The following is a 12,779-nucleotide window of genomic DNA, read 5'->3' as shown; positions in this document are numbered from 1 at the left end:
CATTAGTTATCCTAACCTGCTATGTAAACAAAGTATTTGTGTCGAGAAACGGCCAGTCTCATTATCATCGGAATTGACCAAAGACAAGCACCAATGGGCGTTTCCTGATGTCAAGAAACGATCACATGAAGAAACAACCCGAATTGCGTTCTGCAATTACACCATATTAGAGACTGCGTAGACTACAAAGTGGTTACCTGCACACAATAATATTATGGATAGTCATTAATAAAATTGTTCGTTTTAAAACGTTTACATGTTTTGCTAGAATAACGATTTCCCTAATAAACCAGTTTATATGGCCACATCTGAAATCAGGCTACTGATGGGCCTTTTGATAAATGCAGAAAATAGCCAATCAAAATAAACGCTCTACCACAGTGACCATACTATCTTTGCGAAGACTATTTGATTCTGAGTTAGGACATAATGACAAAGTTTGTATGTGAAAATTGTTTATAAAATAAATACTTTCAGTTTTTCCGAACTCATCTCATTCGCGCCTAGAGCGAAACTTGCGCTACCGGGTGCTACGGCGATTATGCTGTTTACGTGTCCTAATGTTTTGTTTTTTTACTCCGAAACCCAGGTGTTTTAATCAATTTATGCTTAATTCGATCATGACCTTACGCCGATTTACGATAAGAAGAGCAAGGTGTTTACATGACTATTGCCATACTCGGCCTTCACCCATAATCAGTTTTAACATCAAATAGTTAAGTGTGAATGTAAACGTGGTTGGTGATCGATTGACCGAAAACCAATTAGAATGTCGTTGAGGAAACATTGTGTCGAGTGGGCGGGGAGAGAACGACAGACGGACTGCTTTCACAAACTCTGACACTTTCTCTCACAGTCGCCCTAGTAAGGATTAACCTACTTTCACTCTTCTGACCCTCGACATGTCAAACAACAACGCCAGCAGCAACTTGGTCGTCGCTCAGAGAGTAGTGAAACAGCTGCGGTTGGAGGCCAGTGTCCGTAGGATCAAGGTAAACGGGATCGTAGCAGCAACACTAACACGGAAGAGCTGTTAACGACACTCCTGTCGCTGGGACAAGCGTAGCCGCTTGGAGTAGGCTAGTGGCGTGAAACAAAGTAGCAAAACACGAAGTTACAATGATGCAAATGTTGCTTTATGAAGTTGTCATGTTAGGTATAATACAGTTGTACATGTTGCTACCTTGTATCAATGTTGTCATGTTACAAATGTCTATTGAACAGTAGTCTACATCGTCGCCTCCTGTCAGTAGGCTAGTATTGTTGACAGCCAAAATAATAACGTCGATCAAATAGGAAAGTAATTCATAATTCAATCAACTTTTGCCTGCTATCGAGACAGTCTTAGGTCCATGGTCCTGCATCGGTGGCCTAGTGAAATAGATTGAAAGTCGGGTCTGAGTGTTGGCCTATCTTGGATGAGTCAGTTCACTGACATTCCCACGGGTTAGTAATATTCCGAAGCCATTTTTTCTTTCTCTAAGTAAACTTGCCATATAACTGCCTCTCTCTACTGTAGCTAGGCTACTTCTAGCTCCCGAAAACCCTTTTCCGCATGTAGGGTTTTCAGCCATTACATTCGCCCACATTTGGCTCTGTGTATGTAAACTACAATTCTGAAGCTGTGTTTTTAAGGTCAATAATCATCGCTTTCGGGAACCTATGCTAATATGCCCCTTGTCTTGTCTCAGAATATTTTAAATGATAACATATACAGTTACTGTAGCCATAGACAGTGGGTGGGGAGGGGCTATGTCTACAGTAGGTGTGTCTTTGTTTATTTGAAAGAGTATTTCTATCTGACATTAGACTAGGCGCATAGGTTGCGAAAGCCGTTTCAGGAAATCGATGATTGACGTTTATCTTATTGTAGCCATAGGGGGCGGCATTTCTCCCCGCTCTGCTGACCAGTATTTCCTCAGCCCATACACGAGTAGCCTAAAAGGCCTAGTGCACTAATTTGATGGGGGGGGGGGGGATATGAATGATCAGTTAAACGATTTATCAGGGGGTGCTGCAGCACCCTCAGGACCACTCCCCTTGGCTATGTGCATTTCACACTATGTTGAGGTTAAATCGGAGTAATTCTTGAATGGATGTCAACCCCAATACTTGTTCACGTCACCAATCAACTGCATTAGTTTAACGACTGACTACCACCAATGATTTCTGTAAACTAGTTATGCTACCAGTTTATACGAATGGGAGTTAGCATTTAGCAGTCACTTCTTCTAAACCTGAAAAGGAACAACTTCTAAATGTTATGCAGTGAAAACAGCCAAATATATCTAAATCAGATTTTAGTAACCACAGCGTGGGCCTCTTACAATACATCAATCATGACGGATTTGACAAATATCCACTTTATTTCAGATTTGTTGTCTGTGCACCAATCCAGCATCCTATCCCCCACTGCATTCCAATGACCTCTTTAGCACATCTATCACCATTACCTCCCCGATCTCTTTCCAGGAGTTCAATCCCGCCCCCACACCGTCAACCAATCATGTCAATGTGGAGCTAAGCGGAGCCCTTCGCATTGTTACAAAATGAGGCACGCGTTACGCACAGGTGTTTGGAGCAGCTAGATAGGCCGCCACCGGTGCTAATTAGCTATGTCTTCCGCAAACAAGCGCAGTAACATGGACATATGGCCATGTAGGAACACGAACCGTAACTCTATTATGGTCTCTAATCATTTACATGTTGTTTTGAAAATTTATTTATCGCTGAAATGAGTTGTTTTTATTTAACCTTTATTTAACCAGGCAAGTCAGTTAAGAACAAATGATTATTTACAATGCCAGCCTATTCAAGACGATGCTGGGCCAATTGCGCGCCGCCCTATGGGACTCCCAATGACGGCCAAATGTGATACAGCCTGGAATCGAACCAGGGACTGTAGTGACGGCTCTTGATGCGTTCCTTATGTTTCCAAAACGGTACCACAAGCGATGTGTTTTCGTGTTTATAGCAAGCATCAGGGCTCCTAACAAAGATCCCCTGGTCAGAAGACACTTATCGTCACACTTATCGTCAATAAGCACTGAAGTAGTTAGCATCTATGAATGGGGAAGGCTACTTCCTGTACAGGGCATGAAGTACCCTCTTCTTTGCATTGGAAATCCAGCTGTCGCCTAACGGTCGTTTAGTCACTAGAAAATGTATTCAAAACCTCTGTGTTGACATCTGTTACTATGGAAATGAGGCTGTGTAGTAACACCAGTGGTACAAGGTTTAAATGTCACATGCACAAGAACAGTGAAATGCCTTATTTGTAAACTCAAAACCCGACAACGCAATAATCAATAACAATGTATTGCTAGAGAAAAACCACGTGCAATAAGAAATATGAAGTACAGGATGTAGGTCAGCATTCTATATACAGGAAATATATTCCAATACCATATTTACATGTGCAGGGATACTGGAGGGGTGGAGGTAGATATGTATAGGGGTAAGGGGATACTGGAGGGTGGAGGTAGATATGTATAGGGGTAAGGGGACAGGGATACTGGATATAAGATACACAGAGTAGCTGTGAGTGTGTGTTGGAGTGACAGTGTGTAGGGCTCTGTGAGTGTGTGTTGGAGTGACAGTTTGTAGGGCTCTGTGAGTGTGTGTTGGAGTGACAGTGTGTAGGGCCCTGTGAGTGTGTGTTGGAGTGACAGTGTGTAGGGCCCTGTGTGTGTGTGTGTGTTGGAGTGACAGTGTGTGTTGGAGTGACAGTGTGTTTGCATAGAGACAGATGGGTCTTTATTGACCTTTTATTTCAAAGGTCAACTCTTATCTATGTATCAGTCGTATTGCTCTGGGATAGAAGCTGTTCAAGAGCCTGTTGGTGTCAGACTTGATGCACCGGTACCTGTTGCTGTGTGGAAAATAGTCTGGCTTGGGTGGTTGGTGTCTTGGCCTTCTTTTCCCACCACCTGATAGAGGTCCTGGATGGCAGGGAGCTCAGCCCCGGTGATGTACTGGGCCGTCAACACAACCCTCTGTAGCGCCATGCGATCCAGGGCGGTGCTGTTGCCATACCAAGCAGTGATGCAGCACACAACCCTCTGTAGCGCCATGCGATCCAGGGCGGTGCTGTTGCCATACCAAGCAGTGACGCAGCACACAACCCTCTGTAGCGCCATGCGATCCAGGGCGGTGCTGTTGCCATACCAAGCAGTGACGCAGCCAGTCAATATGCAGTACGGAGACCATGTTTCCTCCATGTCAGCTCTCCACTCTCTACACCTGTCATGTGTTAGTAGCATACAGGCCCGGGTTCCCAGATTAAACCTGCTCCTTGGTATGTGTCTGGGGGAACCGGTCCATAGAAACTATCCTGTAGCTTCACTCCAACCCTGTTCCTGGAGAGAAACTCTCCTGTAGGTTTTCACTCCAACCCTGTTCCTGGAGAGAAACCCTCCTGTAGCTTCACTCCAACCCTGTTCCTGGAGAGAAACTCTCCTGTAGCTTCACTCCAACCCTGTTCCTGGAGAGAAACCCTCCTGTAGCTTCACTCCAACCCTGTTCCTGGAGAGAAACCCTCCTGTAGCTTCACTCCAACCCTGTTCCTGGAGAGAAACTCTCATGAAGCTACAGGAGGGTTTCTCTCCAGGAACGGGGTTGGAGTGAAGTTACAGGAGGGTTTCTCCAGGAACGGGGTTGGAGTGAAGCTACAGGAGGGTTTCTCTCCAGGAACGGGGTTGGAGTGAAGCTACAGGAGGGTTTCTCTCCAGGAACGGGGTTGGAGGGAAGCTACAGGAGGGTTTCTCTCCAGGAACGGGGTTGGAGGGAAGCTACAGGAGGGTTTCTCTCCAGGAACAGGGTTGGAGGGAAGCTACAGGAGGGGTTTCTCTCCAGGAACAGGGTTGGAGGGAAGCTACAGGAGGGGTTTCTCTCCAGGAACAGGGTTGGAGGGAAGCTACAGGAGGGTTTCTCTCCAGGAACAGGGTTGGAGTGAACCTACAGGAGGGTTTCTCTCCAGGAACGGGGTTGGAGAGCCGTGGTATATAGTATCTAGGGGCAGTTTGCCGGACACAGATTCAGCCTGGTCCTCGACAAATAACAGCTTTTAATAGACATTCTCCATTGAGATCACTGTCTAGTTCAGGACTAGGTTTAATCTGTGTCTGGGAAGCCGCCCCATAATACATCAGTCCCAGTCATATCTTTTTGTATTCTGTAATGAATCATTATTATAATTAACCCCCAGGTGTCTCAGGCTGCAGTGGACCTGAAGAACTACTGTCTGCAGAACGCTCACCAGGACCCTCTCCTGATGGGGGTCCCCTCCAGTGACAACCCCTTCAGACCCCCCAAGTCCTGCAGCCTGTTCTGAGGTAGCCTAGAACACCTTTGTCCTCTCTCCTCCTCTTCCTCCTCTTCTCGGCAGGTCGCCTCGAGGTTAGAGCATTGGACCAGTAACCAAAAGGTCACTGGTACGGACACCGGAGCCGACAAGGTGAAAAATCTGCCTCTGTACCCTTGAGCAAGGCACTTAACCCGAATTACTCCAGGGGTGCTGTACAATGGTGACCCCACAGGAGGAGTTGGGATATGCAAGAAACACATTTACATTACACACTTGTGTAACAGGACAAATATAAGCCCCCCCCCCCCAAAAAAAAAAATATTATTACCTCTCTCTGCCAAGTCCTGCAGCCTGGTCTGAGGTAACCTAGTACACAGTCTCCTATCCTCTTCTCCTTCTCTCTGCCAAGTCCTGCAGCCTGGTCTGAGGTAACCTAGTACACAGTCTCCTATCCTCTTCTCCTTCTCTCTACCAAGTCCTGCAGCCTGGTCTGAGGTAACCTAGTACACAGTTTCCTATCCTCTTCTCCTCTCTACCAAGTCCTGCAGCCTGGTCTGAGGTAACCTAGTACACAGTCTCCTATCCTCTTCTCCTCTCTGCCAAGTCCTGCAGCCTGGTCTGAGGTAACCTAGTACACAGTTTCCTATCCTCTTCTCCTCTCTACCAAGTCCTGCAGCCTGGTCTGAGGTAACCTAGTACACAGTCTCCTATCCTCTTCTCCTCTCTACCAAGTCCTGCAGCCTGGTCTGAGGTAACCTAGTACACAGTCTCCTATCCTCTTCTCCTCTCTACCAAGTCCTGCAGCCTGGTCTGAGGTAACCTAGTACACAGTTTCCTATCCTCTTCTCCTCTCTACCAAGTCCTGCAGCCTGGTCTGAGGTAACCTAGTACACAGTCTCCTATCCTCTTCTCCTCTCTACCAAGTCCTGCAGCCTGGTCTGAGGTAACCTAGTACACAGTTTCCTATCCTCTTCTCCTCTCTACCAAGTCCTGCAGCCTGGTCTGAGGTAACCTAGTACACAGTCTCCTATCCTCTTCTCCTCTCTGCCAAGTCCTGCAGCCTGGTCTGAGGTAACCTAGTACACAGTTTCCTATCCTCTTCTCCTCTCTACCAAGTCCTGCAGCCTGGTCTGAGGTAACCTAGTACACAGTCTCCTATCCTCTTCTCCTCTCTACCAAGTCCTGCAGCCTGGTCTGAGGTAACCTAGTACACAGTCTCCTATCCTCTTCTCTCTACCAAGTCCTGCAGCCTGGTCTGAGGTAACCTAGTACACAGTCTCCTATCCTCTTCTCCTCTCTACCAAGTCCTGCAGCCTGGTCTGAGGTAACCTAGTACACAGTTTCCTATCCTCTTCTCCTCTCTACCAAGTCCTGCAGCCTGGTCTGAGGTAACCTAGTACACAGTCCTATCCTCTTCTCCTCCTTCTCTCTACCAAGTCCTGCAGCCTGGTCTGAGGTAACCTAGTACACAGTCTCCTATCCTCTTCTCCTCTCTACCAAGTCCTGCAGCCTGGTCTGAGGTAACCTAGTACACAGTCTCCTATCCTCTTCTCCTCTCTACCAAGTCCTGCAGCCTGGTCTGAGGTAACCTAGTACACAGTTTCCTATCCTCTTCTCCTCTCTACCAAGTCCTGCAGCCTGGTCTGAGGTAACCTAGTACACAGTCTCCTATCCTATTCTCCTTCTCTCTGCCAAGTCCTGCAGTCTGGTCTGAGGTAACCTAGTACACAGTCTCCTATCCTCTTCTCCTCTCTACCAAGTCCTGCAGCCTGGTCTGAGGTAACCTAGTACATAGTCTCCTATCCTCTTCTCCTCTCTACCAAGTCCTGCAGCCTGGTCTGAGGTAACCTAGTACACAGTCTCCTATCCTATTCTCCTCTCTACCAAGTCCTGCAGCCTGGTCTGAGGTAACCTAGTACACAGTCTCCTATCCTCTTCTCCTCTCTACCAAGTCCTGCAGCCTGGTCTGAGGTAACCTAGTACACAGTCTCCTATCCTCTTCTCCTCTCTACCAAGTCCTGCAGCCTGGTCTGAGGTAACCTAGTACACAGTCTCCTATCCTCTTCTCCTTCTCTCTGCCAAGTCCTGCAGTCTGGTCTGAGGTAACCTAGTACACAGTCTCCTATCCTCTTCTCCTTCTCTCTGCCAAGTCCTGCAGCCTGGTCTGAGGTAACCTAGTACACAGTCTCCTATCCTCTTCTCCTTCTCTCTGCCAAGTCCTGCAGTCTGGTCTGAGGTAACCTAGTACACAGTCTCCTATCCTCTTCTCCTTCTCTCTGCCAAGTCCTGCAGTCTGGTCTGAGGTAACCTAGTACACAGTCTCCTATCCTCTTCTCCTTCTCTCTGCCAAGTCCTGCAGTCTGGTCTGAGGTAACCTATTACACAGTCTCCTATCCTCTTCTCCTTCTCTCTGCCAAGTCCTGCAGTCTGGTCTGAGGTAACCTAGTACACAGTCTCCTATCCTCTTCTCCTCTCTACCAAGTCCTGCAGCCTGGTCTGAGGTAACCTAGTACACAGTCTCCTATCCTCTTCTCCTCTCTACCAAGTCCTGCAGCCTGGTCTGAGGTAACCTAGTACACAGTCTCCTATCCTATTCTCCTTCTCTCTGCCAAGTCCTGCAGTCTGGTCTGAGGTAACCTAGTACACAGTCCTATCCTCTTCTCCTCCTTCTCTCTGCCAAGTCCTGCAGTCTGGTCTGAGGTAACCCAGTACACAGTCTCCCATCCTCTTCTCCTTCTCTCTGCCAAGTCCTCCAGTCTGGTCTGAGGTAACCTAGTACACAGTCTCCTATCCTCTTCCTTCTCACCCCTCTAATTCCTGCCTGGTCTGAGGTAGTCTAGGATACCTTCATCCACTCTCCTCCTCTTCTCCTTCTCTCTCCAGAGTCTCTCTGCAGCCTGTTCTAAGGATATACACCTTCATCTCCTCTTATCCCTCCCTCTTTCTTCTCCACTCTCACCTGTTCCAGTCTCCTCCTCCTCCTCCTCTTTTCCACTCTCTCACCTGTTCCAGTCTCCTCCTCCTCCTCTCTTCTCCACTCTCACCTGTTCCAGTCTCCCCCTCCTCCTCTCTTTTCCACTCTCTCACCTGTTCCAGTCTCCTCCTCCTCCTCTCTTCTCCACTCTCTCACCTGTTCCAGTCTCCTCCTCCTCCTCTCTTCTCCACTCTCTCACCTGTTCCAGTCTCCTCCTCCTCCTCTCTTCTCCACTCTCTCACCTGTTCCAGTCTCCTCCTCCTCCTCTCTTCTCCACTCTCTCACCTGTTCCAGTCTCCTCCTCCTCCTCTCTTCTCCACTCTCTCACCTGTTCCAGTCTCCTCCTCCTCCTCTCTTCTCCACTCTCTCACCTGTTCCAGTCTCCTCCTCCTCCTCTCTTCTCCACTCTCTCACCTGTTCCAGTCTCCTCCTCCTCCTCTCTTCTCCACTCTCTCACCTGTTCCAGTCTCCTCCTCCTCCTCTCTTCTCCACTCTCTCACCTGTTCCAGTCTCCTCCTCCTCCTCTCTTCTCCACTCTCTCACCTGTTCCAGTCTCCTCCTCCTCCTCTCTTCTCCACTCTCTCACCTGTTCCAGTCTCCTCCTCCTCCTCTCTTCTTCACTCTCTCACCTGTTCCAGTCTCCTCCTCCTCCTCCTCTCTTCTCCACTCTCTCACCTGTTCCAGTCTCCTCCTCCTCCTCCTCTCTTCTCCACTCTCTCACCTGTTCCAGTCTCCTCCTCCTCCTCCTCTCTTCTCCACTCTCTCACCTGTTCCAGTCTCCTCCTCCTCCTCCTCTCTTCTCCACTCTCTCACCTGTTCCAGTCTCCTCCTCCTCCTCCTCTCTTCTCCACTCTCTCACCTGTTCCAGTCTCCTCCTCCTCCTCCTCTCTTCTCCACTCTCTCACCTGTTCCAGTCTCCTCCTCCTCCTCCTCTCTTCTCCACTCTCTCACCTGTTCCAGTCTCCTCCTCTCTTCTCCACTCTCTCACCTGTTCCAGTCTCCTCCTCTCTTCTCCACTCTCTCACCTGTTCCAGTCTCCTCCTCTCTTCTCCACTCTCTCACCTGTTCCAGTCTCCTCCTCCTCCTCCTCTCTTCTCCACTCTCTCACCTGTTCCAGTCTCCTCCTCCTCCTCCTCTCTTCTCCACTCTCTCACCTGTTCCAGTCTCCTCCTCCTCCTCTCTTCTCCACTCTCTCACCTGTTCCAGTCTCCTCCTCCTCCTCCTCTCTTCTCCACTCTCTCACCTGTTCCAGTCTCCTCCTCCTCCTCTCTTCTCCACTCTCTCACCTGTTCCAGTCTCCTCCTCCTCCTCCTCTCTGCTCCACTCTCTCACCTGTTCCAGTCTCCTCCTCCTCCTCCTCTCTTCTCCACTCTCTCACCTGTTCCAGTCTCCTCCTCCTCCTCCTCTCTTCTCCACTCTCTCACCTGTTCCAGTCTCCTCCTCCTCCTCCTCTCTTCTCCACTCTCTCACCTGTTCCAGTCTCCTCCTCCTCCTCCTCTCTTCTCCACTCTCTCACCTGTTCCAGTCTCCTCCTCCTCCTCTCTTCTCCACACTCTCACCTGTTCCAGTCTCCTCCTCCTCCTCTCTTCTCCACACTCTCACCTGTTCCAGTCTCCTCCTCCTCCTCTCTTCTCCACTCTCACCTGTTCCAGTCTCCTCCTCTCTTCTCCACTCTCACCTGTTCGTCTCCTCCTCCTCTCTTCTCCACTCTCTCACCTGTTCCAGTCTCCTCCTCCTCCTCTCTTCTCCACTCTCTCACCTGTTCCAGTCTCCTCCTCCACTCTTCTCCACTCCCTCACCTGTTGCAGTCTCCTCCTCCTCTCTTCTCCACTCTCTCACCTGTTCCAGTCTCCTCCTCCTCTCTTCTCCACTCTCACCTGTTCCAGTCTCCTCCTCCTCCTCTCTTCTCCACACTCTCACCTGTTCCAGTCTCCTCCTCCTCCTCTCTTCTCCACACTCTCACCTGTTCCAGTCTCCTCCTCTCTTCTCCACTCTCACCTGTTCCAGTCTCCTCCTCTCTTCTCCACTCTCACCTGTTCGTCTCCTCCTCCTCTCTTCTCCACTCTCTCACCTGTTCGTCTCCTCCTCCTCTCTTCTCCACTCTCTCACCTGTTCGTCTCCTCCTCCTCTCTTCTCCACTCTCTCACCTGTTCGTCTCCTCCTCCTCTCTTCTCCACTCTCTCACCTGTTCGTCTCCTCCTCCTCTCTTCTCCACTCTCTCACCTGTTCGTCTCCTCCTCCTCTCTTCTCCACTCTCTCACCTGTTCCAGTCTCCTCCTCCTCTCTTCTCCACTCTCTCACCTGTTCCAGTCGTCTCCTCCTCCTCTCTTCTCCACTCTCTCACCTGTTCCAGTCTCCTCCTCCTCCTCTCTTCTCCAGTCTCTCACCTGTTGCAGTCTCCTGTCTGGGTTTTGGAGGAGATAGATGCTGGTGAATTGGCAATATGTCAGATGCTCCTAATTATAATAATTATGTGTGTGGTTGATAGTATTTTGTTTATTTACCATCTCTCTCTCTCTCTTTGTCTCTCTCTCTCTGTGTCTGTCTGTCTCTCTCTCTCTGTCTTTGTCTCTCCCTTCCCCCCCACCTCCTCTGTCTGTGTCTCTCCCCCCCACCCCCTCTGTCTGTGTCTCTCCCCCCCACCCCCTCTGTCTCTCTCTCTCTGCAGCAGCAGTCAGTGTATGGAGGAGGACTTGTTGCTGTTTGTCCTATGAGGGACCCTTCCTCTTCTCTCTCTACTGCTGGTCCATTTGTGTGTTGCAGCTATCCCAATGTTAACCTCTAGCCTGATCCCAGATCTGGCATGCCAAGGCTCGACAATGACCAAAGATATTGGCAAGACCGCACAAACAGATCTGGGACCAGGCTAGACAGTCCATGTATTAAGATAAAGCCTAGTAGTGCCATTATACATGTATGTTCAGGATGTTGATGTGATATCCTATTTGTTATGATGATCATGATGATGACATTGTATTAGTGTTCCCCAGTTTTCCAGAAATTCCTGTTGTAAGATTCCTGGAATCGGGAGGGAATAAGCAGAAAACCCAGGAATCTTCTACTGGAATTTCTGGAAAAATCTGTCAAGTTTTAGAAAGTTACTGTAGTTCTCCAACCCTACATTGTATCTATGCACTGTACTTTCCACCAGTATGATATCAGCCTCTGACAGGCAGGCAGCCAGTGAATGTGCCTATGAGGTTGTCTCCCAAATAGCACCCTATTCCCTATATAGTGCACTACTTTAGACCAGAGCCCTATAGTGCAGTATATAGAGAATAGGGTGTTATTAAGGATGTAACTTGTGTCCGATGACATGTACAGCACAATAAGGAAGTGACCAACCGTTGAATGTTTTAACCAGGGTACGTATTGATATTTAGCCTACAGTTCTAGCCGATTGGCCTACATCCTGTCTTGTCACCTTCTATTGCTTGTGTTCCATGTGCAGTATACTTCCTGGTACAAACTACCACATGGTACAGGTTGACATTCTCAACCCAGGGATCCAGAACCATAGAATTAGAATCTAGAATTCATGCGGAACACTAACCACATCTCCCCAGTTGTACTCTATACAAGAGACTGGCAGTTACATGTTTCTTTTAAACTTTCGTCAACCTATTTTATTTAAGATTTTATGAAATAATCAGGCTTTTTATCGAAGGGTTCGTTCATTCGGTTGTGATGATACTGATGTGATCTTAAATGTTACATTGTTGTGCCCTCCTGTACCTTTTTTTAGGAAGACACTCCTGTCCTTGGCCTTTTTCCCTGGAAATACTCATGTCCTTCTCACGTTTTCCACTAGCCTACATTCAGTCACAGATAACACTATAGCATGGTTTTCCACTAGCCTACATTCAGTCACAGATAACACTATAGCATGGTTTTACACTAGCCTACATTGTCACAGATAACACTATAGCATGGTTTTCCACTAGCCTACATTCAGTCACAGATAACACTATAGCATGGTTTTACACTAGCCTACATTCAGTCACAGATAACACTATAGCATGGTTTTCCACTAGGCTACATTCAGTCACAGATAACACTATAGGAAATGGGAACGTATTTAACTAAGACAAACACTCATTTCCATATGCCACAGCTGGTGCTTCAGCTTGTTTCAGGTTACTGATTAGCCACATCACCATGACTGCCATTTTTATGATTCCATCAGCCTACATCGCAGTTTGTTTTTATCGTTGAACTGTGAGCGTGGAACTGTCTAGCCTCGCTACCGGCCTTGAATGAGGAGTTTTAATTTGATACCTGGTATACTGTCGATCCTCTGTGCCTGAGCTTTGTAGCTGTGTTATACTGTCCATCCTCTGTGCCTTAACTTTGAAACTGTGTTATACTCTCGATCCTCTGTGCCTTAACTTTGTAACTGTGTTATACTGTCGATCCTCTGTGCCTGAACTTTGTAACTGTTTCCAACCTAGTAAATCACATTTACCACTATGTTTGTGTGACTACTTTATGTATGTGGGT

General features: G+C 48.2%; 1 protein-coding gene across 2 annotated transcripts; it reads left to right on the top strand.

Annotated features, from left to right (window-relative positions):
- The first annotated feature begins 640 nt into the window (after nucleotides 1-640).
- Nucleotides 641-12,749, top strand: LOC116358911 (guanine nucleotide-binding protein G(I)/G(S)/G(O) subunit gamma-5-like). 2 transcript variants are annotated; one of them, XM_031811273.1, is made up of 3 exons: nucleotides 641-992; nucleotides 5,207-5,333; nucleotides 10,951-12,749. In XM_031811273.1, the coding sequence occupies exons 1-2, from the start codon at nucleotides 903-905 to the stop codon at nucleotides 5,330-5,332; spliced, it is 216 nt and encodes a 71-aa protein (XP_031667133.1). In that variant the 5' UTR covers nucleotides 641-902; the 3' UTR covers nucleotide 5,333; nucleotides 10,951-12,749. The 2 variants fall into 2 exon arrangements, with proteins under 2 accessions (XP_031667133.1, XP_031667132.1); XM_031811272.1 differs by having other exon boundaries at nucleotides 657-992; nucleotides 10,948-12,749.
- The last annotated feature ends 30 nt before the right edge of the window (nucleotides 12,750-12,779 follow it).

The sequence above is a fragment of the Oncorhynchus kisutch genome, unplaced genomic scaffold (assembly GCF_002021735.2).
Source record: "Oncorhynchus kisutch isolate 150728-3 unplaced genomic scaffold, Okis_V2 Okis01b-Okis20b_hom, whole genome shotgun sequence".
NCBI lineage: Eukaryota > Metazoa > Chordata > Actinopteri > Salmoniformes > Salmonidae > Oncorhynchus > Oncorhynchus kisutch.
Note: the sequence above shows the minus strand (reverse complement) of the source record. Positions and strands in the feature narration are given on the sequence as shown.

What these genes read in the sequence shown, in the direction of transcription:
- LOC116358911 (XM_031811273.1), top strand. Translation starts at nt 903, where the DNA reads ATGTCAAACAACAACGCCAGCAGCAACTTGGTCGTCGCTCAGAGAGTA. An exon ending in CCAGTGTCCGTAGGATCAAG is followed by an intron (nt 993 to 5,206) that starts GTAAACGGGATC and finishes ATTAACCCCCAG; the next exon opens with GTGTCTCAGGCTGCAGTGGA.